Genomic DNA, 25,380 nt, shown 5'->3' with positions numbered 1-25,380 from the left:
TTCATTTACCTAGAAATTTGTCTGTCAAAACATCATTTCCCATTTCTTCCAGTATAAGATTTTTTAGCAGGCTATCAAATTATTTTCAAAGTAGAAAAAGCAGAACAATCAAATTCACATACATAATGGGGGTCTGCAGTACCAAATAAGGAATGCTAACTTCATGTAGAGAAAAAGAAGAAAAAAGATTCAGCAAAAGAAATGTGAAGTGGCGAAGAGAGCTGAAGAGAGAATTTAATGGCAACATATTCCATTGGTGAACAAAAATGTAGGTTGATAATTTACAATGTGGGTCATGGTATCCAATGATTCATTAAAAAAACAAACAAACAAACACATAAAAATTCAGTTGTTTTGTGACTTGCCTTTTCTTCATGCAGGGTTCCTGTGATAATTCCACCTATTTTATATCACAGTACTTCAAAAAGCTGTATGCACAGGTACACAGACAAACACTGTTAATAAGATCAAACTTCCTAACACAAACCAGGACAGAATGAGCAGTCAATAATTTGTGATGTAATTTATGACTGGAAAGCAAGCATGTTTTACTTAATGGGGTGAATGTCTCTTTATTAACTTACTACTAAATTACGTACTGAACTAATAGCATTGACAGAGGCCTGTAAACAGTACAGATTTGAATCAGTGTTTTGTGGCAGTACAGTAATTATAATAACATCCTGAACAAGCTTTATGCCTTTTCAAGGCACACAGACCTGGTACTGATAAGCTTAATACAAGATCTAAAGTTAACAAACAGGAATTTAAGCAGTGAATCACAGAGCAGACAGACTTCTGTTTTGATACAATGATGGTGAAATACAGCCAGTTTCCCTGAGCCGGATTAGAGACATGGCACGTTTCTCCCTTTCTTCTTTCCTTTCAGTTTCTCAGGCAAACTGCATATAATAGCTATACCAGTGTGCTTCTTAATTCTAATTGTAAAGCTTTGAATGAACAGTATGAACTTGTAGTGTTTCCTCCCTGGTTCCTCTTTAGTGAGACACAGAAATACTAAAAAGGAAAATACAGTCTGATCAGAATGCAATCTTTGCCTTTCAATTCATTTTTCTCAGTGTTATTTTTGTGAACACGATATCCATGAGAAATCTTATCTTCAGAGTTCCTCTCTCTTACTACATAGATCTAGGTGAATTTATAATCCTTTGACACATCACAGTGGGTTAGTTGATAACTGAAGAGAATATAAATCTAATTTGTTCAAAACCTTTGCTGGTAGGCATTTAACAAAAGCCCGTAAGGCACTGAAATAGGAGAGAGGGAATCACTATTCTATTCCAAGCTTTCTGCCTGATTTACTAGATAACTGAGGGCAAGTTATTTAGACTCTTGTCTCCTCCAATTAGCATGTGTGTTGTTTTCCTTTTCCAACACCGGATCACTTTGAGAGCAGGGGAAAAACTTCACTGCGGCTGACTATTATGATGCTGGTAGAACAAGGCAGCATGCCTTAAAAATGCTGCATTTACATAACTCTAAAGTTGCTGACAACCAGTAAAGTAATACCAGGAAAGATGCATTTGCAAAGGAAAGACAAATGTTGCACACCTTTAATAGTTTTTAAGCTATAAAATTTTGATGGCTGGGGCACATGTGCTGATTCTAATTAACCTGCCAATGATAACTGGCAGTAGATGCAGTTTGCTCAGTGTGGTTCAGTAAGTTCTCCTTACAAATAATCACAATACCAAGAAAATAAGGTTGATAGGTTCACAAGTGGAAAGAGACTTGAAACCAGTTTCCTAGAAGAAAGAATGAATGAAATAGCTACAGGTCCAGGCAGCTTACCAGGGCAATGTGCCTTCAGGCACAACCACTTTCTTCCTTTTGACTCACTTTTCACATCAGCCCTCTTTCCTACTGAGTGCAGCTCAAGCTCAAGTACCAAAATAAACCTTGGACATTAACCATTTAAATTCAAAGCTGTCAGTCCTGTAAATAAACAGGAATTGTTTATTTATGGAAGGAATGCTCACATTCCTGTAAATAAACTCTTTGGTATAAGTCACATACACAGTAACAATCAGATTTTTGAATCACAGGTGGGATTCCTAGGACTACAGAATTGTTACAGATGCTGTTAGAAACACGGCTTATCGCATTTCTTGGTGGATATACTGTACATCACTGAGCTGATGATCCTATTGGGTGGCCCTTGCTGATATGTACGCTTAACTATCATGTATATCAGTGAAGACAGCCCCAGGATATCTAGGCTTATTGGCAAAGGTAAATGATACATACACTTCCAGGTGTTTCTTAAAACATGACAGGATTTTTTCCTTGCTAACATCAGAGGAGATGATTCTAGGAGAATCCTGTAAAATAAAATCTCACCATCGAAAACCTTTCAAGCTTGTTTATATGATAAAATCATAGAATCATTAAGTCTGGAAAGACCTCAAAGATCTTCTATTCCAACCATTAGCCATCCCAATCATGGCCACTATAGAAGTAGCTGTCTTGCTTTCCATATTGAAAATTTTCTTGAAGTCACAATGAGGTTTTTGAACAACTTCTGCCCTTCCATTATGTAAAATTCTGAAAGAGCAATATTATCTAACGGTGTAACCGGGTAGCTTGCATTTGACTGTAATAGTGGGAAAGACAGGTTAATGCAAATTCCTATGTACTATAAAATTTTATAAGAGCTCAAGGAAAACTGAGACAGGAAATAAAATCCTATGAGCACTGAGGAGGATACAGTTACCAAGAAGAAATTCAAATTACGCAGTATAATAATTCTTACCGTGTGATATTCAGCTAAAAAATTGAAATTTTCTTACTACTATCTGTAAAACCCACAGGATTAAGTCAATCCATTTCCCTAATGGCAGGTTTCTGAAACATATTTTGAGATGCTTGACATTTTCTTTGAACTAAAAAAAAAATGTTATACTGATCCAATTATAAATAATTGCGTCTGGATATTCCTTACTAACAAAAGAGGAGTTGTAAAGAAACTCTGTTTTAAAAAAAGAAGAGAAAAAGTGCCACACCAAAATATATAGTTAGCAACTATTTTTATTACAGGAGTTAAATTTAAATTATAACATTTTACTTCAAAATGTCAAAAAGAAATACTGTATCCTGAGATTATTAGTAAAGTCTCAGTAATAAGATAAACTTCTACTGCAAAATACAAAGCTTCCCAGTTTTAATCCTAATATGGATTAATGAATTGCATTAGTACGTCTTTTGTGAATTTAGAAGGTCTTCTTAAGACTTTTACAACACAGTAATTACCAAATAATCATGAGTTAAATTTACAGTAGTTAATTAGCATAGCAATGAATCACAATATACTTGATTTCATATAAGGATAGTAAGAAAAATAAATGCAGTGATGCGTGTCTTCTTAATAGCTTAAACTAGAAAAGCTTTCAAAAGTAATTAAAAACACTATTAGAAGATCTTTTTTTTCTTTTCCAAAAGATTCTTTCTTGTTTGTAGTAAGGTTTAGCACATTGTATGTGCTTCATCATGTCAAATTTGATTTCCAAACACTACTGTTTTAGACATTCACTTTAGGAAAAGATGAATCATGACATAGAAATGACTAAGTTTGTCTTCACTGACTGTTAGGGGATTCCAAGATTACCATCTTAGAGGTAGATTGCTGCACTTTAGTCACAAAGTTAGATGAAATTATTTGTCTTCCTTTTCTCTACAGTCTTATTTAGATCATAAGCTCTTCAGGCTCTGCCAAACACCTTGACTCCTCATCACTATATTAGTAAAAATAACATTATTTTCAAAAAAGAAATATTCACAACTTGCTCTAAAACTGATCAATGCCTCATAATTTTATCTTTGAATTAGGAAAAGGACAAGGCTTTTGTAAAAATGTTGTTATTACCATCTGGTCATATTTTGTGAATTTTTGGCCATCTGCTTTCGGCAAAGCTTAGGTTGCAGTGCTGAGATCATAAAAGCTTCAGAATTGTATCCCAAGTCTATCCAGTTAAATTGCCTTTTTGGAGCATCAGCAGGCTTCACAACTGACAGATGAATGTCAGTGTCTATGATAGTCAGAACCCTTTCTGTATTAAATCCATAAGAAAGGAAAGAATCAGCAATTCTGTGATATCTCTTGTTTTAGAGAAGTGCTACAGTGCATTTGAGAACCACAGATTCCAAGTGACCTCCAAGGATCCTCACCTTCAGGAGGTGACTCAAAAGAAAGAACATAGTAATAGTCATATCTGTCATATTTGCACAGATGGAAAAATAAAATTAAAATAATAATTTGGAAATGCAGATTAAGCATACCTCACCAGCACAGTCAAGCAATAGGGAGCAAATAACTCTACAAATAGCTATAGCTATTTAGAAATGTCTCTGTAGTTTGAGAACTGTTGGTTGTCTTAGTAAGTAACAACAGTACATAGTTCTTCAGTTTAGAACATATAATGATCAAGACTTTCTTGCTGCTAATGTCTTTTTCCTCTTCCTTTGGATCTCTTATACTAATTGAAATGATTGGTACAAAGCTGGAGGTAGAACCAACACACATTTATACAGGTTTTAACTAAACTTATTCAATTGCTTTACACTACTTAAAACAGTTTTCCTATCTTTGCAGAAAGGAAACCTGTCGTATCATTTAGTCCCTCTGGCTCCATGAAAGACAGTTCACACTTGACTCCTAGAGGACAGTCTGTAATAGTGCTGTATTTTGTTTCTAAATATCTGTAGGGAGTTAACTTTTACCTGAGTCTTCCATCCTCTGCTGCAGCTCCTCCTGGTATAATCTTAGTAATGAATATCCCAGGATCATCCCCAATGTGTGGGTTATCTGTTCCTCCAGCAATACTGAACCCCAGACCAGAATTTCCCTGAAAAAAAGTAAAGAGAATACATCACCAAATGCGAGATTTCTACAGAACTTATTTGCGGCGGATGAGCTAAGTATCCTATTTCATTTAAAGAAAGCATTTTTTTTGGCATCATCATACTTTCAGGTGGATGACTAAGCCAGAATAAATTGTCAGTTAAAGAGCGGAGGCTGAAAAAATAAAGAAGTCCCAGAGTTAATGGCAGAGATAATGGATGCTCCTACAGAAACGGGATTTGACCTAAATTTCTTTTCAAACAGTCACATAAATTAGCCTCTGAACTCCAATACGAATTTATCTAAGTCAATGAGAGCTAGAGGTTAAAAACACCTCAGAGCTCTAAAAAGACTTTTAAAAGGCCCTTCTTTTATAAACAGAAACAGTGAGTAATATTTGGCTCTAAAGAATTTTAGTACTTTTTTTTTTGGTAGAAAATAGATAAATAGATCATTGTTCAGATTCACGTGCATTTATAAAACAAAAAGAAACAACAACAACAACAAAAACAAATACCAAACAAGAACAACCAACCAAAACAAAACAAGACAGTGTTTCTTCTACTCTATTGATTTGCAACAAGGGAATGTTTGAAATATTCATTTTGAAGGTCTACTCAATAATTCTATGTACTGCAACCACCACTTATGAAATATAACGAAACATAAATAGGCATACATGCATATACATACACTTGCACATGCAGTCACTGTTTATCACATAATTTTAACCAGCAATTCTAGCCCATTTTTGGTAATATATATTAATTATTACACTTTTTCTATGTAAATTAATATTGATAAGATATTATATATTATATATATATATTGATAAGATACTTTCTTTTGTGATATAATAATAAATTCAGCGCAATATTGCACCATTTAGCTTTCATCATGTGAATGCCTTTTTACAGTTATGTATGTAGGTTATCATAGTGTTACAATATTACTGATATTGCATAATTTTCACTGCAGTGGATGAAATATGTTCAGGACACTAAAAGTTTGCTGCTGCTGCTATTATTTTTTCCCCATTATTTCATTCAGCATCTCGGATAGCTGAAGATATTTTTCTTCACTGCTGTTACTAGGACACGTATCTGGTTCAGTCCTAATGAGAACAATAGCTAATAAAAGTAGCACCTCTCTTGTAAGAGGCAAACAAAGTAAGGAAAAGTAGCAACAACAGCTCTTATTTCTGTCTTTTGAAACTCTACTTCAATTAGAAGCTCTGGCCTGTGTGCAAAACCTCACATGTTGCCTGTATGCAAGTGTATCAAATTCTCAATTCTGTTATCAGTATTCTGCATTCACAAGCAATGCAGTTCTCATGACTCGAGAGACATCCATGCAATCTGCAGCTCTGTTATCAGCATATAATTATGAAGACATTTTCAGAACTGAACTAATTTACAATGCAAGAAGAAGGATTTAGAACTACACATATCTTAATGTTGCTCAGATAGCTAAATGAAGAACAGAACACTGTATATCTATAATTATACCTATATATATGAATACATAACGTTATGTACATATTTTCTGTAGTGTTAATAAACATCTCCAGGCCAGCATTACAAATCTATAATTTAATATCACTTTTCATCATTAGGATCATCTCAGACTCAGGTTCTTTTCCCAGTATTTTAAAAACTACCTAATTATACTGTGCACTCAATACCAGTTTGCACTCTAAAAATATGATAAGAATATTTTCCTGTAAGTTCTTCTATTATTAATGGGGATAATCTACCAATACATAAGAATGAAAAAATGCATACATATAAAAATTTCAGGAAACCTGGAATAAAAACCTTAAAACAATGCTAAAAAAAAAATCAAGGACAACTTTCTAGAAGGTTTATTAGAATAAATAATAAAGAAAGAAAACATTAAATTAAAATTGTAGATTTTGTTTTTAAATCCAAGGAGGTTTTTAAAGTATACAAGAACCTATTATTCTGAAAAGAGGTAGGTTTCCAAATCCCTGTATCAGGGGAAATAGGACAGCGAGGAGAAATGTGGATATAATTTTTAGTTGAATAGGGAATACATACAGTTATATCATAATAAAAGAGAGTGTCTGAAGAGCTTTAAAAACAAAGCTTGCCTGTTATGTGGGATGTGCTTAGCTGGTACAGGTCTTCACTTCAAGTTCATTAGAATTCTTAGCAGGAAATACTTTCTGAAAAAGTTTCACACTTTCTCTGCACTTTCTACCTCCTACTATACTCTTTGCCATTACTTTTTAGAGGGAAAACATGCAGCAGTACTGAATGTAAGCAGGGATGTGGTAAAACTGCTACAGACTTCTCAGGAGAATCAGTGGCAGCCCTTGACATTCATCCACAAATATGCATCTGCTATATTGCAATACTATTCTGATTCTGCCCCTTAGGAATAACTTTTTAAAAGAGGAGGGCAGCACTTCTCACTGGCATTATGTATCCAGAAAATTTCAAGCAATTATTCAGGCTGCAGTCCTTGACTTGATCAACAGGATATACAGGCTCTCACACAGTAGATGGCTCAGCACCTAGGTATATCGCTGCAAGGCTTTTCTGCACCAGAATGTGAGTTGCTAAAGTTAAGAGCAGTTACGCTTTTGGCTTCTTTCAATTATAGCTCTTAAAGGGTCTGTACTGGTTCCATAGACAAATCTTCTTTCTTTGCACTTCAGATCATGGTCAACAAGGCTAGGAACATGGTGGCCATCACTCCCAGGTAATTGGCCTTCTAGGTGCCTTGGGTTGAAAAATATCGTAATGTGAACATTATGGTTAAAATCTATCATACTTCAGTTCTGAGTAGCAATACTGATATTCAGGTCCCTTCCTTCCCCTCATTACCCTGTCTTCTTAGTGAACAGCTTCATCAGCATATGTTTGTTATATTAGAAACTCATTGTAGTTAATGAGCTGTAACTCCAAGTATCAATTAAGTCTACTAGCATGACAGTTTCTGAATCTTTCTGCAAGGCTTATCTCCTACCCCTTACTTTTCCATCAACTCTGTCCCCATCCCAGACTTTTTTTTTTCTTTTTTCTTTATCTTCACAACTTCCAAGCCTTTTATTCATGTATCTCCAGCTCCCAGCCATTTTGTGTTTTCCTTTGAAAATATCTGCAGTCATTCAGCCCCAAACAGCTGAACCGTCACTTAGCCAAAGCATTTTCCACAGTGATACATTCATGCTTTCTCTCATGGTGACTCTCATAGTTGGGAGTGGTTCCCCATAAATATCTGTCATGTTAACTCAGTGTTCTCCTTCTGCTCCAAGCATTACTTCTCCTGAATGCTTACAAAGCAAGTTAACAATGAGCTCAAAGGCTCATTGATGATGCAGATGAATGGTTTAATAGCAACTAACAGCATCTGTACAGAAGAAAGAGGTATAAATCAATGGAAGTCTTTCTCGTGAGTGATATTCCACTGGAATTCCTTCACTTAGATTCACATTTAACCCTCAATGTGCTTCCTGCTTTTTTCATAATTCTTTGATAGAGGAGTTTTACCCCCAAACACCATAACATATGTAGAGACCAAAAACATCTGACAAAGTCTCAAGCAGATATACTAACTTCAGTGACACTGCTCATACATCATCATTCATAAATACATTTTTCCAGATCCAAATCATTTTATGCTCAATTCTCACTTGACATAAATATTCCCATCCTTTTGTTCAAATTCCCAATTACTACTACTATAAAAACCTCATGTAATTAGCTTCTGACTATACTGGAAAGACTTGCAAGAATTACTCAGCAATAGATTTTTTTTGTTTGTTTTTGTATTTTTTGTATATATTTTTTTTAATTTTCAGTTTAATTTCTCACCAACTTGCAAATCTGTGTCAGTCTCAGCCTTGCAAAAGGTGGAACAAAGTCCGACATGTTCATTTTGGCTCAAATCAATAATACTGCCTTAGTTTCTTGGCTTTTCACTCAGTTCAGCTTTCCTTCTTAAACAGAGAAACATTGATAAAACAACCTAATCAAAATAATCTCTCCCAGCCCAGCCCCAGAGGCCTCTTTCTTGTTCTCATCTGAAGGGAAAATCAATTCTTCTTAGGGTTTCCTACACAAGCCTGCTTTATTTATGCCTTTCTCATTCTGGGCTTTCCACCTCCACAAGGATCACTCAAGCTCAGCCTGAGAAAGAAAAAAGCTTGTCCACTATTCTCCTGATCCTGGAGAGGCAGACTGCCTCTCACATAGGCACAGCATCACTTCAGACTTATGCTGTACCTCCTGCCAACGATGAAAAGCGACACTTAGGGTCAGAATGAAATGATGGATGATTCACACGCCAGGGGAAAAAAACCCACAAAACTTGCAAGTTCTGGCCAGTTTGAATCTCTTCCCTCAAGACTTGTTAAACTGCCAACATAAAGATCACAAAAATAAAATGAGAATCCCTAGCAGGTAATGGTTTTGGATAGCCGTTAGACCCATCTTTCTTCTTACTTAGCCTTCATCTTGAGCTCCTCTCCTTAGATACACCACTGTGAGCAGCCATATAGCTGGCTGCATCTTTATAGTTTGCAGCATTTCAATTTCATCACAGAGTAATCCTTAAACGTGCTTCACACTGACTTAGAGTTCAAATAGACTTAGGTCAACATTAAGAACATATAAAGTTCTTTTCCCATGGCATTACAGCTCTCCATGGATGACAGCTTTCCATGTGCTTCTGCACATGAACTCCTTCATCTGTCTCATTTTTTTCTTTTTCCTGCCTTTCACCTTACAGCAGAGTTTGATCACAGAATATATAAAGCCATTTGATCTTTAACAAAATTGCAGAAGAATATACACCCAAGACACAGAAATTAAATTAGAAGTGTACAAAAACAGAGTTGTTTCCCATATAAGGGTCAAGTATTCTGTACTGTACAGTACTCAACTGGCATACCACAATTGTATAGAAGTTGTTTTCCATCCTTTTTTTTTTTTTTTAATTTTTTGATTATAATCAGTAAGGTGACACGATTTTTTACACTATCTTAAGAGACACTTTTTGAATGACTTAATTACTTCATTGCTCTTGAAACAATTTCTGGTAATGTTCTGAAGTGACATGATTTTGAAGCACTTTTTAAGTTAGAAAAATAACAGAGTCGAGGTGCACAGAATTTCCTTAATTATTGCTGCAACCTCATCCTATAATGACAAAATAACAAGAAGCCTGTTTCATTGAATTCAATATAGAACAAGGTACTGCATTACCCTGAATGGTTTCCAGAGGCTGAGAGACGTTTCACATTGTAAGATATTCCTGCAGACTCTATACCTGAAATGATTGTTATGTTTGTTATTGTTATTGTTTTTAGTTAAAGGGAGTTTAACTAAGGGAGTTATTTTGCTTAGGGAAAATTTAAGGGAGTCATTTTGCTTAGCTATTGATAGAATCAGAGAATTATTAAGGTTGGAAAAGACTAATATGGTCCAGCCAACCATCAACCCGTCTCCACTGTGCCCACTAACCCATGTCCCTCAGTGCCTCATCTCCATGGTTTTTGAACGCCTGCAAGGATAGTGACTCCACAATCCACCTGGGGAGCCTGTTCTGATGCATTACAACACTTTCCGAGAGGAAATTTTTCCTGATATCCAACCTGAACCTCCCCTGACACAAATTAAACCATTCCCTCTCATCCTACTGGGAGAAGAGGCAAACCCCTCACTACAACCTCCTTTTAGGCACTGGTGGAGAGGAATAAAGTGTCCCCTGAGCTTCTTCCTCTGCAGACTGAACAATCCCAGTTCCTCAGCCACTCCCTGTAAGATTCGTGCTCCAAACATTTCAGAGCTTTGTTGTCCTTCTCTGGATAAGCCTTAGAGCCTCAGTGTCTTTCTTGTAGCAAGAGGCCTGAAACTAAACACTACTTGATGTGAGGCCTCACCATTGCTGAGTACAAACAGAATTAAGGAATATAGCCCACTATTAATAAATCTTTAATGCCTTGAACTATGTAAATAATAAATAAATATAAAATAATAAATAAATAGCAATATGTAAATTAAAATCTTGACACAAGTCAAGCCTGCAAAGCTTTCCACTGATCTAAATGGGAGTCTTTGCCAAGTAAGGACGTTAAGTCCTTATGATTTTTTCCCTCTTCACAGCAAGCCTAAGTCCAAACATAGCATCAAAGAAATGTATGATGGCTCTTCCATTAGGCTGTGAGAACTACAGCTTATCAGCAAAAAAGAAAATACAGAAGCAGTGGAGTGGTGAAAGCCTACATTTATACATAAAGTATACAAGCCGTTAATGAGACCATGTAAAAGAGAATCAAAACAGTTGACATTTGCTGCCTTTGTGAGCTTACAATTGTTGCTGTTTCTTTGTAGGAAGTCTTATATCTTGTAAAAATGAAGGGAAAGGACACCAGTAACATACATCTGCAGAGGGCTGAAAACTACTGAATGAAAATGATAAGGCAAAAAGTTGCTAATTAGATAACAAATAACCAAATCTGTGATTTGTATTTTTCCTATCAACTACTTTGTTATTTGGTACAGCTCAAAAAGTTATGTTTATTTTAACAGTCAATAAGAAGAAACCTTCAGCATTTTAAAAGCATTAACAGTCCACAGGTTCAGTAAATCCTTTCCTTTCTTTAATATAACCAGAGCTGTTTTTCTCACTCATGCATAATTTCAAAGCACCTTACAACAAACACAAACTATGTCCTCTGAAGTCAGGACAGACTTGGTATGCATTTGACAGAATTTCAGAGTTTGACATACATGTGTCAAAATCCTAAAGCTTTTCAGCTTCCACTGCTGTATAAATTCATGCAAGGCACCTTCTCACTCTGTGTAAGTACTGCAAACTTTTCTGACAGTCATGTTGGCTTAGGAATTATCTTATTTTTATTAAAAGGGTATATTGTTTTTTTCTTTTTCAAACAAGTGAAATTTCTGTAAGGAAATGGTAATTCCCAAGGTACTGTTGAGCATATTTCTCATGGTGGAAGAACATGGCCCTTGCTTGCACTATGAAACATAATCTGAGACTAATAATTTGAAATTTGACTTTCTAATACATTTTAATAGTTTTTGTATCACTGTGTACTCATTTTTAATTTTTATGTTTCTGGTTTCTACATAAGTGGAACCATATTTCTGAATCCTTCTTATAAAAACAAGATAGGGACTTAATGCTTGCTTTCTACAGCTACAGAAAAAAAATCTGGCTGGAGTACTCAGCAAATTTTTATTGCGTCCAAAATTCCTCCGTCATACAGTACATTTTTAATATCAACAGTTATAAAAATAGTAGTACATGAGTCCTGGCTAGGACTGCAGCCAGATTGGGCTCTGCTTAGGGTTCTTCCATTGGAGTACTTCCCTCTTCTTTTATGAGATCAGGTTTCTCTCAGTACTACTGAACAGCATGAGTAGGTGAAAGCTGAGAATGAGTCAACTTTAGAAAACTCTGGGAAAAAGAATCTCACGGCAAGAGATAGGGAAAAAAAACCACCAAACAACACCTGAGGACCATGAGGCTCATCATCTATTAATCAATATGACTGATCTCTCCAAAGGAGACAAATGATTGAAAACTCACAATGGTCATGGCATGAATAGGTATGGGGCAAGAGGAGATGTTGCCCTGAAACAGTCCTCCGTACACTTTTGCTTTATCTCAATAGGACAGAGGACAAGTTTATTTAGTGTAGTACTTAAGGTGGTCATATGGAGTGACTTCCACTAGATACACCGAACCTAAGAAAATGATCCTCTGAGGTTGCTGAAAAGATCAGTGAGTGCTAACTATTTTTGTAGGCATTGTTCAATAATATTTTTCTTCAGAAAGTACTTCTCAACTGAAAAACAGAACTTTCCTTCATCCATCCCAGTGCAGTGATACAGGATTTTTTCTATCACTCAGCCATAAGTGAAACAGTACGTGTGTTGTGGGAGTGTTCCACCCATCAGTCAGCAATCCCCAGTACAACAGCAGAAAGCTACAATCAAATAACAGCTTAACAAGTTAATGTTTCATCCCACTGGAAAGAAAGGTGATTTTCTAATATGCAAAACACTTCTATCTAATAATGAATTTTGAGAGAAAGAGCTCGTGAAACACTCCTACGCAAGGCTCTAGGATTTTTGAGACAAGACAGAACTTTGCTTTGCACTTCTCTCACAATCTGTCATTTACACTAGCATCATTTTAGTATTCTGCTCTATTCCACGTTGTTTTTATATACTGTGGTACATGCTAAATTACCAAACTATTTCCTGACATACACTGTGTGATTGCATGGTCATCTCCCACACTAAAACTCAATCCTTCTAATCCTGAAATATTCTGGGCAGTGTAATGGGAAAATGAGGCCTTAAATGATTCCACCAATGTTTTCAGTATTTGCACATGCCACCTTATAATGCACTTTTATTCTATTGTTTTCTCCAGAGCACAGGTTTCAAAAGCCCAAACATCAAAGCCATGTTTCTGTCTCATTCAGAGAACAGGAACATTTGCATATTTATCAGAATGCTGCTGAACTTTTTTTCTACTTTCAAATCTACTCAAGAGTAACATAATTCATGAAATTCTCACTTCTCCCACGTATGCTGGCATGCTCCCCAGAGTGAGAGTTTTGAGACTCCACAGTAATATTATGCTCCATATGGTACAGATTTTCATCCCTCACAGTGCCATTTGTTGTTTTCAAGCCCCTTATCAGGGTCAGCACATTCATTACAAAACCGCAACACACACGACTACAACTGTGCCCTGTGCTTACTCTCACTTGTTCTCTGCAGTGGGATATTGTTCTCTCTGCAATGCCTGGATGAAGTACAGCTTTCAGGAGGACAAGTATTTAAAAAAGAATGAAAGGATTTCTTTTTTTTTTCTTTTTTCTTTTTAAACAGATGTGAAATCTACAGCACTGTAGAATAGCAAATCTAGACAAAGAATGAAACTGCCACTGAAGTACAACAATCTCTTGAAAGAAAAAAAACAAACCTAGTGCATCCTCTGTCAGCCTTCAGTGCATAAAGACTGATGCAAAAGGATAGATGTGAACTCTCTTCAGACTGGTTTTTCAAGACCTAACAATTTCCAACCTTCCTTTGAAGTGACATAATACATCTCTTTTCTTTTACTAAATGGAAAGTATACAAAAATCCAAAAAGCCAAGAAACCAACAAATAAATAAGTTCATTACTATGAGAGTGGTGAGGCACTGAAATAGGCTGCCAGAGAGGCTGTGGATGCCCCATCCCTGGAGGTGTTCAAGGCCAAGGGAAGCCTGGTCTAGTATTAAATATGGAGGTTAGTGGCCCTGCATGTGGCAGGGGGGTTGGAGCTTGAAGATCCTTGGTGTCCCTTCCAACCCAAACCATTCTATGACTCTATGATTCTATGAAATACATGAATAAAGGAATCGGAAACTCTTCATTTTGAGCTGGAAACTCTTTCAACAGCAGACACTGTTATATAAGGTCATCACTATGACAAAGAATGTCACCACCTCTCTTCTGTATCTCTGCTAAGAGTACATTTATCGCTTCTGAGCTGCCTACTTTGTTTCTTCAATACGCTTCTTGTTCTACTTCAGAATTAGCTGTAGGGATAGTTTTTCCCACCATTGTGACCTTGCCTACTCTGTCTCACACAGAAAAGTAAGGCAACATATGTCCTCTTTTATTTAGATACATACAATGAAAACAAATGTCACAGAAATCACAGTCTGATGACTAGCTGAAGTGCATGTGTGTAGGGGAAATAAACACCCGAAAACTCTCCTCAAAACGCAGTTCTATTTTCTCTGGGGGAGCAGAACTCTGCTCCTGGGGAGGAAAAAGTTTCACTTCTCTTAAAACAGTCTTTCTCTGTTTTATTGTGTCACTGCAGACTAGCACGAGACTTCTCATCAGCCAGACCCTGAGAGCTTTCTGAACTCCCAGGACTCCACAATCAAAAGTGAAAAGTATCAGATCAAGGAAAGGAAAGCACCTGCTGAGTGACAACAGTAACGAGACACAGGGAAGGAGTAAGAATAGAACATCAACTGGAATTGAAAAAATAGCAAAACTCATGCTAGAGCCACACTGCTTTGAAAACTTTGAAATGATCATCACTCAAGTTTTCACCATGCAGTTATCTGCAATAACTGAGGAAATTAAGAGATGTTTAATTGCTTGCAGATTTATGACAGAGGTAAACAGTCATGTTTGTATGAGAACAAAGGGAACAAAAAACATATTTCACTGAAGCTATGGAAACCAACCAAATGTCACCACATAATGGTAGCACTTAAAAGGAAATGAAGAAAACTCCTACAAAAAACCTCAGTCCCTCTCTAAAGGAACTCTAATCCTGCTCTTCTTATAACTCATTGCTATATAGAAAATTTGATAACCCCAGCTTGTGTGGAAACCCAACAATTTCCTTGCTTAAACAGTTTGTAGCTTGAAGTCCTTGTGTTGAAAAACTGTCCTGTGCTTAATCCTGTGGATCCACCTGCACAGATTTCTCCATTACTAAGGCACTGCTTTGTAAAGCATTTAGGGTAATTTGAGACACCTTGAGTACTACAGTTGCTGGAATGAGCCCAAGTTTCAAGCTACTGTCTAAGCTATCACCCTTTTCCATTTGATTGTCATATTCACCAATATGAAATGAGTATATACAGTTGTTCTCATCTTCTGATTTAATTACTTTAGCATATTTTAACATATAATAGCCCAACGATTTCTTCAAGTGAAATACATACATTGTTATTCATCTAGATTAACATTCTGGAATGTTTACAACTATTACAAGAGTCTGATAGTATTTTCTCTCCAACTTTTATGCAGTCCAGCATCAAAGGAAAAATAAATGAATGAGTATATCTCTTAATTTGCTTCCTTATTCAAAATCTTGAACTTCCGGGCATATAATCTGCAAGAAAAAGCAAATCTATTAATGAACTAAAATGCCCTTAAGGCTTTTAAGTTCAAGCATAAATCCTAAAGGCAAATGACTGAGTAATCTTGCTGTTGCATCATTTACGCTACCATCACTGCACTACTCTAGCAGCTGAGCACACAGAGCTTAGCATCACCTTCTCTTTTAATATAAATTAAAGTAAGCTTCTGGGAAAAAAAAGAAAATCTTATTTTGAATAACATTTAAGGCTTTTCTCACTGGTCCCCTGGTGCTCAAATATAAATTTAAAGGAGAAGAAATACAAGGAAGCATAAGTAACAGAGAATGCAAGTCATTGTTTTTCATAGATACACATCTAAATCACATCTAAATCTCACAGTTTTTTCCCCACTTTGTTCTGACCATCTTTATTTATAACTTTTCATTTTACTGTCCATTCTCATTCTTAGTAAACTTGACTTCATATGACCCTAAGCTATCCAATGTAGCTTCAAAACTATCTGCTTTTGAGCAGAAACTTTGAATAGATGGTCTTCTTAATCCCTTCCAACCTGAAATATTTTCTGGCTTTATAACATTCCAGTATCACAAATATAAAGCAATTTTTCAGAATCTGCTACCAGCCTAAGAATATTTCAGACACTAAGAATGTCCTGAATTTTATCTTCAAAATCACATGACATTTAAACATTTTGTATGGATGTATAACTACAAAAGTTTCTGCCTGTACCCTGAACTATTTTTGCACAGTTCTGTGAAAGTAAGCAAATCCTTTTTTTTTTTTTTCTTCACATGAGAAATGAATGGTAACCATTCCTTGACATTAAAAACAGCAATTTTACAGCTGTACCTCTGAAAATAAGTGAAGAGGAATCTTTAAGAAGGTGTTTCACTGTAAAACATGGCTAAACATATTGCAGCCCTGTTGGAAATCAGTTGAGGTACGATTTACTGTTCCTTTATTTATGTACATCAATACTTGAAGAAAGTTTGGAAGGCTTCTGAACTGCACATATATAAAGAAATGCACAGAATACAATGCAAAAGAATGAGACTGCTGTTCCATGCACTAGTCATATAACAACATGTAATACCAGATATTATTTTTTTTGTTGAAAATTCAAAGAAATTCTAAATTCCTAAATACAATTTGAGATTTCTATCATGGTAATAAATTATAATAAATAATAAATAAAAATTATCTAGGATAAGGTAATAGCAATATCCAAAACAAGGAACATTAAAGGAGGCTGTGAATGGCTCATTGGCAGAGAATACTGGTCTTGTGATTCATGGAAAAAGAAAGTCCTCTCCTCCCCGGCTTTACAGATGCCACTTTTCTCTTTTTGAAGATTGGTAGTGAGACAGGCTGAAGAACAGAAAAGATCTAGACCGTATTGTCATGGTTTTATGATTTTTTGTTATTGGAATTCCACACCAGGACATCATGTAGTGCACTGAGAGTTAAACTGTTAATGTTCCAGTTCTGGGCACCTGTCTGGAAGAGAAGAACTACATACTCCAGGAGGCTTTGCAGTCAGAGAGGAGGTATAACCCCTGGCAAGGTCACCTGATGTGCTGTTTTTCATCAGGCTCTCCTCCCTACTGTTCAACTGGACTGCACATCTCACCTCCCTGTTATGGTGAAGCCTATCCACCTTTCAGACACTCTCTCTCATGTATTTGATTTACTAGCTTCAATTCTAATTATATTGTATTATAGTGTGTTATCTTGCATTCCAATACCATATTTAGTAAATTTGTTTCTCCTCAGATCGTTACTGCTGTTTTTAATTATTTTGGGGTCCCCTGATTCCCTTTTCTGGAGGCGCGGATTGTGTGAAATCCCTCTGCCCCACTAGTCACAGAACTGGGCTGAACCAGCTTGTAAACCATTGACACGTACATGTCCAATCCCCAACTTCTATGTTTTCTTGTTCTCTTTTTCTTTAATGCTTTGATAAAAATAATAAATAAAAAAAGAAGTTTTGTTATTTATGTTGACATTAAATTAACATTAACATTTCACATAGATGCTGTGAAAGTAATGTCTCTTATTTTTTCCATGGAAACTACAACATAGGCAAAGAACACAAAAACACAAGAAATATTGATAGAGAAAATTCTCCACTACAAAATTATTTTTTAACACAGTCACCACTGTTAGCCAGGCACTTTCATCATCAATGAATAAGAGCCTGCATGTCATGCTTGTAAAAATCTGCACTAGTGGAGGTGACCAACTGTTGCTCTTCCCACTGCTGAAACACACCACTTACCACCTCACAGTGTTCACACCCACTGTTCAGTTTCCATAGATGTTCAGCAAGCATTGATGGGTAAAGAACTAGAGCAAGGAACTGGCTAGAGTGTCAGGCCCAGAGAGTGGCGGTGAATGGAGTAAATCCAGCTGGTGACTGGTCACAAGTGGTGTTCCCAGGGATCAGTGTTGGTGCTTGTCCTGTTTAATATCCTTGTTGATGATCTGGATGAGGGCATTGAGTGCACCCTCAGTAAGTTTGCAGATGACACCAAGTTGGGAGGAAGTGTCAATTTTATGTGCAGCCCAACACAATTCCTCTTCACTTTGTGTGGCCCAGTAAAGCTTAAAGGTTGGACACCCATTGTCTAGACTGAGATTCCTATCAGATGAAGGAAGTTAAATGAAGCAGAAGTTGGCCAATGTATGCTTCTTAAGAAGAAAAACAAAAGGAGGCCAAGTCTCAAAACCCAAAGACATTGCCATGTGATGTCAGACTCTCCACTGAAAGATCACATCCTGAAATGCCTCTGGGGCAAGACTATATGACTCACACAGACAAGACTATTCATGGGTAGTCATAAGTTTCAGAATAATCAGCTTATTCCAATCAATGCTGACAGAAATAGCACTTAATTCAAAATAAACAACCAGGCTAAAAGTAAATGCTTTTGAAAATCCATTCTTTTACCTGAATTCCTTACACATTACACCTAGTTTTGTTAGCAGCAATTTTTCTGTCACTAGAGAACTATTTTTGTTGGTTAATTTTAGGAATAATACTCTTAGAAGTTAACCTGAAATTCCTGTTATTGATAGCAGGGAAACAATGCATTTATTTCTACCATGTTCTTGTAACGTATTCCTTATAAATTTCCCAGATAGTAAACTAACAATGCAAAATAAAAGCTGGAAGAAATAGTGCTCCGGAAAGGGATAGGTCTTTATGCTTTAGAAATGAAAATGGATTTGAAATTTTACTCATAAAACTGACACAAAAAAATAAGCAGTATGCTCCTGATACCACAGACTCCTATATTAACTCTACATTTTAGCAGTATTGAATAAATTCAGAGAAGTAAGCAATTTCACTAGAAGAAAAGATGATTACTCAGCATTTGTAAGCATCCCTAAAGAGAAACTTCTCTGTCTTTTCTTTTTATTGTGAGCATTCACATTAATTATTGCAATTTCAAGGCTTTTAAATTTACATATATCCTCCAAAAGGAGAAACGTTTTTCATGTCCCCTTCAGAGGTAAGGAATTGTAGCAAATTTTGAAGCAGAGCACTGTACATCACTCTTTTGATATGCCAGAATCCTCATCAATAACATCAGCAGAGTGTTTTGATCTGTAAGAAAGCAGTAAGATAAATATCTTCCTTTGCATAATTGCATATTTTTTGGGAGAAAAAAAAAAGTGACATCCACTTTACTTGGCTTCTAAAACATGTTCCATACAATACCTCCAATTACACTAGGCATGCTGCATGCCCTCTATCTACACTGTTTAGAAAGAGACACTTCTGTAGTACAATTCATCAACATGCAAATTGGTGCGAGTTTTCACATACATTTATCAGTTGCAATCAACCTTCGCTTAATAGTTTCTTAGTCCTGGCATGCAATTTGTGATCTAAATTGAGAAACGAAATCGAGGTAAGAAATGGTGTTAAAAAGGAAGAAAGAGAGAGAATGAGACCAGAATAACCAGCAAATCAGTGAAGAACTCATCTAAGCTGCAAAACCTGAACCGAACTACTGTTCTGGAACAGACACCACTGGGGTTTACATTTCAAAGGACTGCTTTAATCAACAGGCATACCTTCCCTGATCTAATGAGTATATAATTGTATATTCAAAGTGGAACAGGTCCAACAGGAGAAGACACACCTCAGCAAAGCTAGGCATTAATCATAGACAAATTCCTGCTGTACATCTGGCAGAGGAGGCATGCCAACCTCATTTTCCCACACCTTATATAAGTATTTTTATCATGATCGTAAAATTCTTTTCCCAGTGAAAACTGATGAGAAGTATCATTTATTTACTTATTTATTTATTTATTGGCCAGTGTGGAGTTACAAAAAAGGTATCTCAAAAAACTTTGTGAAATAACATATCACATCAATTTCTCACCCTGCTGCCAGTGTTACACAGCCAGTGATATACAGTGAGAAGAAACCATGGCTGGTACCTTGGCTGGTTTTTCCCAAGATTTCTTTTGAAAATTCCCTACAGAGATAGTAGGCTTAAGTTGCAGTTCAGGTTGCATATTACATAAGAACTATTATCAGCAAGAGTGGTAATGTATTGGCACAGGCTGCCAAGGGAGGTGATGGAGTCACGATCCCTGCAGGTGTCCAAGAGCTGTGGAAATGTGGCACTGAGGGATATGGTTAATGGTCACAGCGAGGACTGGTTGATGGTTGGATTGGATGATCTTGGTGGTCTCTTCCAACCTTACCAATTCTGTAATTCTATAAAAGCATAATTGAAAAATGTCTCCTCTGAACAGCACTTTGGACACATGAAGTCTGTGGGATATACTGTCATAAATTGTAATAGTAGATCTAGCCAAAATAATTAAGACATGCATAATGTTATTTGAGGCCAAAACTGACAGTCTCAAAAGGATTAAGATTCTGAATGGAACAATCAGTGAATTAATGAACACCTTTAAAAAGAGACAATTGAAATGGTTATTAAAAGCCATTCGTAAGGGGAAAAAAAATAATGTTAAAAAAAGTATTTGTTTCTAAAGTAATCTGTGGGGCATACGTGAATGAAAGAGAAAGAAAGTTCTACAGAGCAAGATTGTTCTACATTCCAGTGCTTGCCTCATCTCTCTCCACAGAGCAAAGTTACACAGTGCTAGCAATATCCAAAATGCTGCATAGTTTCGGAGTAGAATGAGAGAAAAACAATTTTAATAAAGTAAAATAATGCATTTAATTTTTGGCAAAGATCTTTCCAGTGGTGAGGAAAAAAAAAAAAAAAAAAAAAAAAAAAAAAAAAGGAATATATCTTTTTTCCAGGGTTTAAATTTAAATTTAGGTGGGAAGTTTGGCAATACTGCTGGTGCTATTTATAGAACCCTGATGCAGAGGAATCTCCCTCCTTCAGTCACTTTTACACGTAAGGGCTCATAAGATTTACAAACATTCCCTCCCACGACACTGAGCAAAGAAGAACAGCAGCACCCAACACTGGGCAAGTATCGACCTGTCAACTTCACCTTTTCAAGGCTCAGAAACATCACAGGCTATGCTTATTTTGAATCAGAATAAGTTTAGACATTAGTAGAAAGGGAATAACGGAGATCAGTGAATTTAGTGGTTTAGTTATTTTACACCGCAAAAAAAAAAAAAAAAAAAAAAAAAAAAAAAGGTTTGATATGGTAGTTATAAGGAAAGTGCATTTTAATTTGATTAAGATAATTTTTACAGCTCTATGATACAGAAACGTTATAGTTACTCAATGCAGAATTCATTTACAAAGATACTGATATTACGCAACATACATTATAATTGATTTATACTGGGGGGTTGGGGGCATTGGGGGCATTGGGGGCAATGAGGGCATTGGGGGCAATGGGGGGAATGGGTCACCTATGGGCCAGATATGGGACAGCTACGGGCCAGGTATGGGGCAGCTATGAGGCAGCTATGGGGCAGCTATAGGGCATTTATGGGGTGGATATGGGGCAGTTATGGGGCAGCTATGGGGTAGCTCTGGGGCAGTTATGGCTACAAGGAAGCTCGCTATATAATAGAAAATATTGAAACAACAAATGTAAAAATAGCATGAGAATTGGAATATATAAGACAAATTTCTGAAGCTTTTGAAAGTGAACTAAAGTCACACATAAAACCCTTCACTAGATAAGATTTCAACTTGAGCCTCAAGCAACATATTACATCTGTGCTGAAAGCTGCAGTATGATACTGAGATTTGAGAAATACAATTTTATATGCAGATTAATATTACACAAGAAAAATTGAAAGCTTGAGCATTTAGGTAAAAAATTTGACTTGACCCTTTCTAATGAGACTGGTTTTTCAAATGCCCCATCTTTAAGCCTACTACCATCACGTGGGCCAAGACCAAAGACAAAATTTGACATTTGTCCCCACCACCAACAGTCTGTTCTTCCAAAGTGCTTGATATTCATTTTGAAACTGATGCCTACAGAAATTTCTTTCATTTAGGCCAACAGTTTCTGCAATAGTCACTTCTGAAGTTGCTTGTCAGTGAAATATAACAAAAATGAACATAGAGCACTTTGGTAAAAGTGAGTAAACACATATACATAACACATCTATTCACTTCACTAAGAAATAGTTTGCAAGGCTTATTGAATTGGTAGAAGCCGTTAATCTGTTTTCACTCTCATCCTGGCTATTCACAGTGACTCCTAATTATTAGGATTCTCTTTGCACTTCCAGGAGAAAGTTAAAAATTATTATTACATTAAAAATATATATTCTTTCAACCAAGTAATATGGCATACTAACAGTATCAAGTAAGATTACTTCATTATAAGCTTTTAGAAAACATAGCCAGGAAATAAAGAAAATTTCAATTCTAAATTAAGTTTGTTCTGCATTATCTGCATATGTATGTCTGTGTGTGAATCATCCACAGATATTGAATCCACAGCAAAGACAGAACAAGTGCTACAAATACCAAATTTCGAAGTACAGTGTTAATCCACCATCTGTTGTTCAAAATCCCTGTAAATATATTTAAAAAAAAACAAAAACAACAACAACGAAAACAAAAAAAAAGCCCTTTTCAAATTTAAAGTTATTTCTAAAACTAGAGGATAATATAAAAGGAGATAAGTTTTCATTTAATTTAATTGCAAACTTCTCCAAACAAGGCATTTGATTGAAAGGGGGATTAGTTTTTGTTGGCTGAATGAAATTAAATGTAAAGAATATGAGCACGTGGAAATAATCATAGAATGGATTGGGTTGGAAGGGAACCCAAGATCAACCCTTCAGCAGGCTAACCTCTAATTATTTCATAGAATGACACCTCACTGAGTAAGATTTCCACCAGATTTCAAATAAGTCTCAGCCACCACACACAAAGAATGGTCTTCTTTCTCAGCTTTGCCTAGACTAAAGAATAAAATACAGTTTGATTTAAAATGGTCAGAAAAAACATTCCCCATTGAAAAAAAGAAGTTAATTTAAACTAACAAGAAGTATTCACTCAGCATTAATTGTGCATTTCAGAAAGCCTCTTTTGCCCACAAATCAAATTGTCAAATGGCCAATCCAAACTTCATAAACCCATGAGAACTGTATAGCAAAAAGCTATGGGGCCAATATTTTCAAAGACATAGCACCTCCCATATCTGTGGCTGCATCATCAGTGAAACTGCTTAAGCATATTCTAAGTTCAGAAATGAATCCTTGCACACATTTGTGCCATATCACTTCTTGTCAGGAATAATTATATTGATTTTCCTCTCACAAAAAAATTTCTGAATCATGTTCCTACACTGAATCTCATCTTTCAAATACACAGCATCCCACTCTACTCTCTCGGTAAGACAGATTGAAGATTAGTTAGCACTGGTCAGTAGTGTGTAGCTGGTCTGAAGTTCGTTTTGCTTTCCTTAGTTACCTTAGCTTTACCAAATTTCTGCCTACTCCCCAGTCATTACAAAGACTATTCTATGGACTTAATCATTTCATTTTTCCTTGTCATGCTTGCAACAATTTTAATGTTTTATTTTAGCAGAACAATTGACTCCTGCATGTCAGTTCTAAAACTAAAAACCAGGAGATTATTTCATCTTGCTCCTCTCATCTGTATCCACAGAACACATTCAAAGATTATTTTCTAGTCTTTTTTTCTTTTCCTACAGAGGATGTCTTTTTTCTTTTTCATTTTACTTGAAAACTTAAATTCCATTTCAATTTGACTTACTCAGCTCTTTTTCAATATCTGAAGACTTGCAGAAACCTTATCTGACAACTTAGAGAAGTAATTTAGCACTTCAGATTTTAGTTTTGTGCTTTATCCTTCAAGTAACACCAAGAAAGACATGCTGTTCTCATGGGGTTCTTTTTATATTAGCATTTGAGCATGTATTCTACATCTAAAACGCACATTCTTGTAAATGAAGAAATCAATCCTCCAACAAAGTAACTCAAGAAAATAAAATGATGATTTTCTCCTTCAGTTTTAGAAAACCCGTAATGACTGTAATAAAAGCATAAGGCAGCCTTTCTTCTATACAGTGCAACTGGAACCAGAATACATCATATGCACCTGGAACTATTCAGTCTGAGTTGAACTTTTAAGGATTTTTTTCCCATGGCTTAGCTTAATTTAAACAGCTTTTAGAGGCCAGCTAATGCATTCCCCTAGTGGACAACAGCTGATGAGACAGCTTCTACATTACCATGTTCTGTGAGGCTCTCTGCCCAAAAATGGCTGCTGTTCCCATTACAGGGTAAGTTTCTCTTATGTGAAATGCTGGGGTCACATTCTGTTTTCATATCTCAAAAGTAAGTTGTGAGGATTTTTTTTTATGATTTTATGAGTTTTTCAAGCAGAGGATAGAGAAGCCAACCTAATACTGGAGTAGCAGTGAGGAATAGTAGGAGGTACCTGAGGTTCAAAGACTGCCTTTGTTCAACTGAAAGGACACTGGTGTTGGGTTAATACTACAGCACACATCACAAAACTCAAGTGGTTTAAAAAGGATGGCTAACGGCTTCCAGCAAGGTCCAGATGTTTTTCATATTCCATCTGTGTGCCACTAGCAGTATCACAAGCACTCAGTCAGAACGCTATCTTCTCCATCACTAAAGTAAGTCTAGAGAGTAACTATGTCTGCAAAGTGGGATTGTTCTGTATCTCCTTACAGAACTTCTCTTCTTGGTTGGTCTCATGCTTTGCTTAGCCCCTGTAGTATCAATTATATGTACCTATGTACCCATGATTTTTTCTTCTCATTATTCCCCTAAAAAAAACAAAACAAAACAAAAAAAACCCCATAAGAATTAAAAAAAAAAAAAACACACATTTTTCTGCTTTCCTGAATATTTTTCAGTATTCATTACCATGTTTTCCTTTCCTCCATCTCTCCAGTAGGTCCTGTGATTGCATTTTTTTTGTTTCTTATTTTGTCTGATACCGACTTTAATACATTCAAGCTTTCTTGTAGTGTCAAAATAATTTAAGAAACCACATTCCCTGAATAATTAAATCTCAAAGAATTCTAAGGAAATGTAACACCACATCTATTTAATCAGCAGTTGAAATGCTGCTAAGTAAATTAGAATCTGAGAAGAAAGCAAAGTTCTAGAGTTTTAGGTTTAATAAATATTCAA

The 25,380-nt window shown here is 36.0% G+C and overlaps 1 protein-coding gene across 1 annotated transcript in view; it reads right to left on the bottom strand.

Moving 5' to 3' along the window:
• Positions 1-25,380, bottom strand: part of LOC122175185 (disks large homolog 2) — a 737,856-nt gene that overhangs the window by 338,394 nt on the left and 374,082 nt on the right. Inside the window, exon 6 of the mRNA XM_042862630.1 lies at positions 4,738-4,862. Coding sequence (XP_042718564.1) covers positions 4,738-4,862 — 125 coding nt within the window. The remainder of the gene's footprint in view (positions 1-4,737; positions 4,863-25,380) is intronic.

This window comes from Lagopus leucura, unplaced genomic scaffold, assembly GCF_019238085.1.
Source record: "Lagopus leucura isolate 7727_CA_CO unplaced genomic scaffold, USGS_WTPT01 Super-Scaffold_702, whole genome shotgun sequence".
Classification (NCBI taxonomy): Eukaryota; Metazoa; Chordata; class Aves; order Galliformes; family Phasianidae; genus Lagopus; species Lagopus leucura.
The sequence above is the reverse complement of the archived record's forward strand: the minus strand, read 5'-3'. Positions and strand labels throughout refer to the sequence as shown.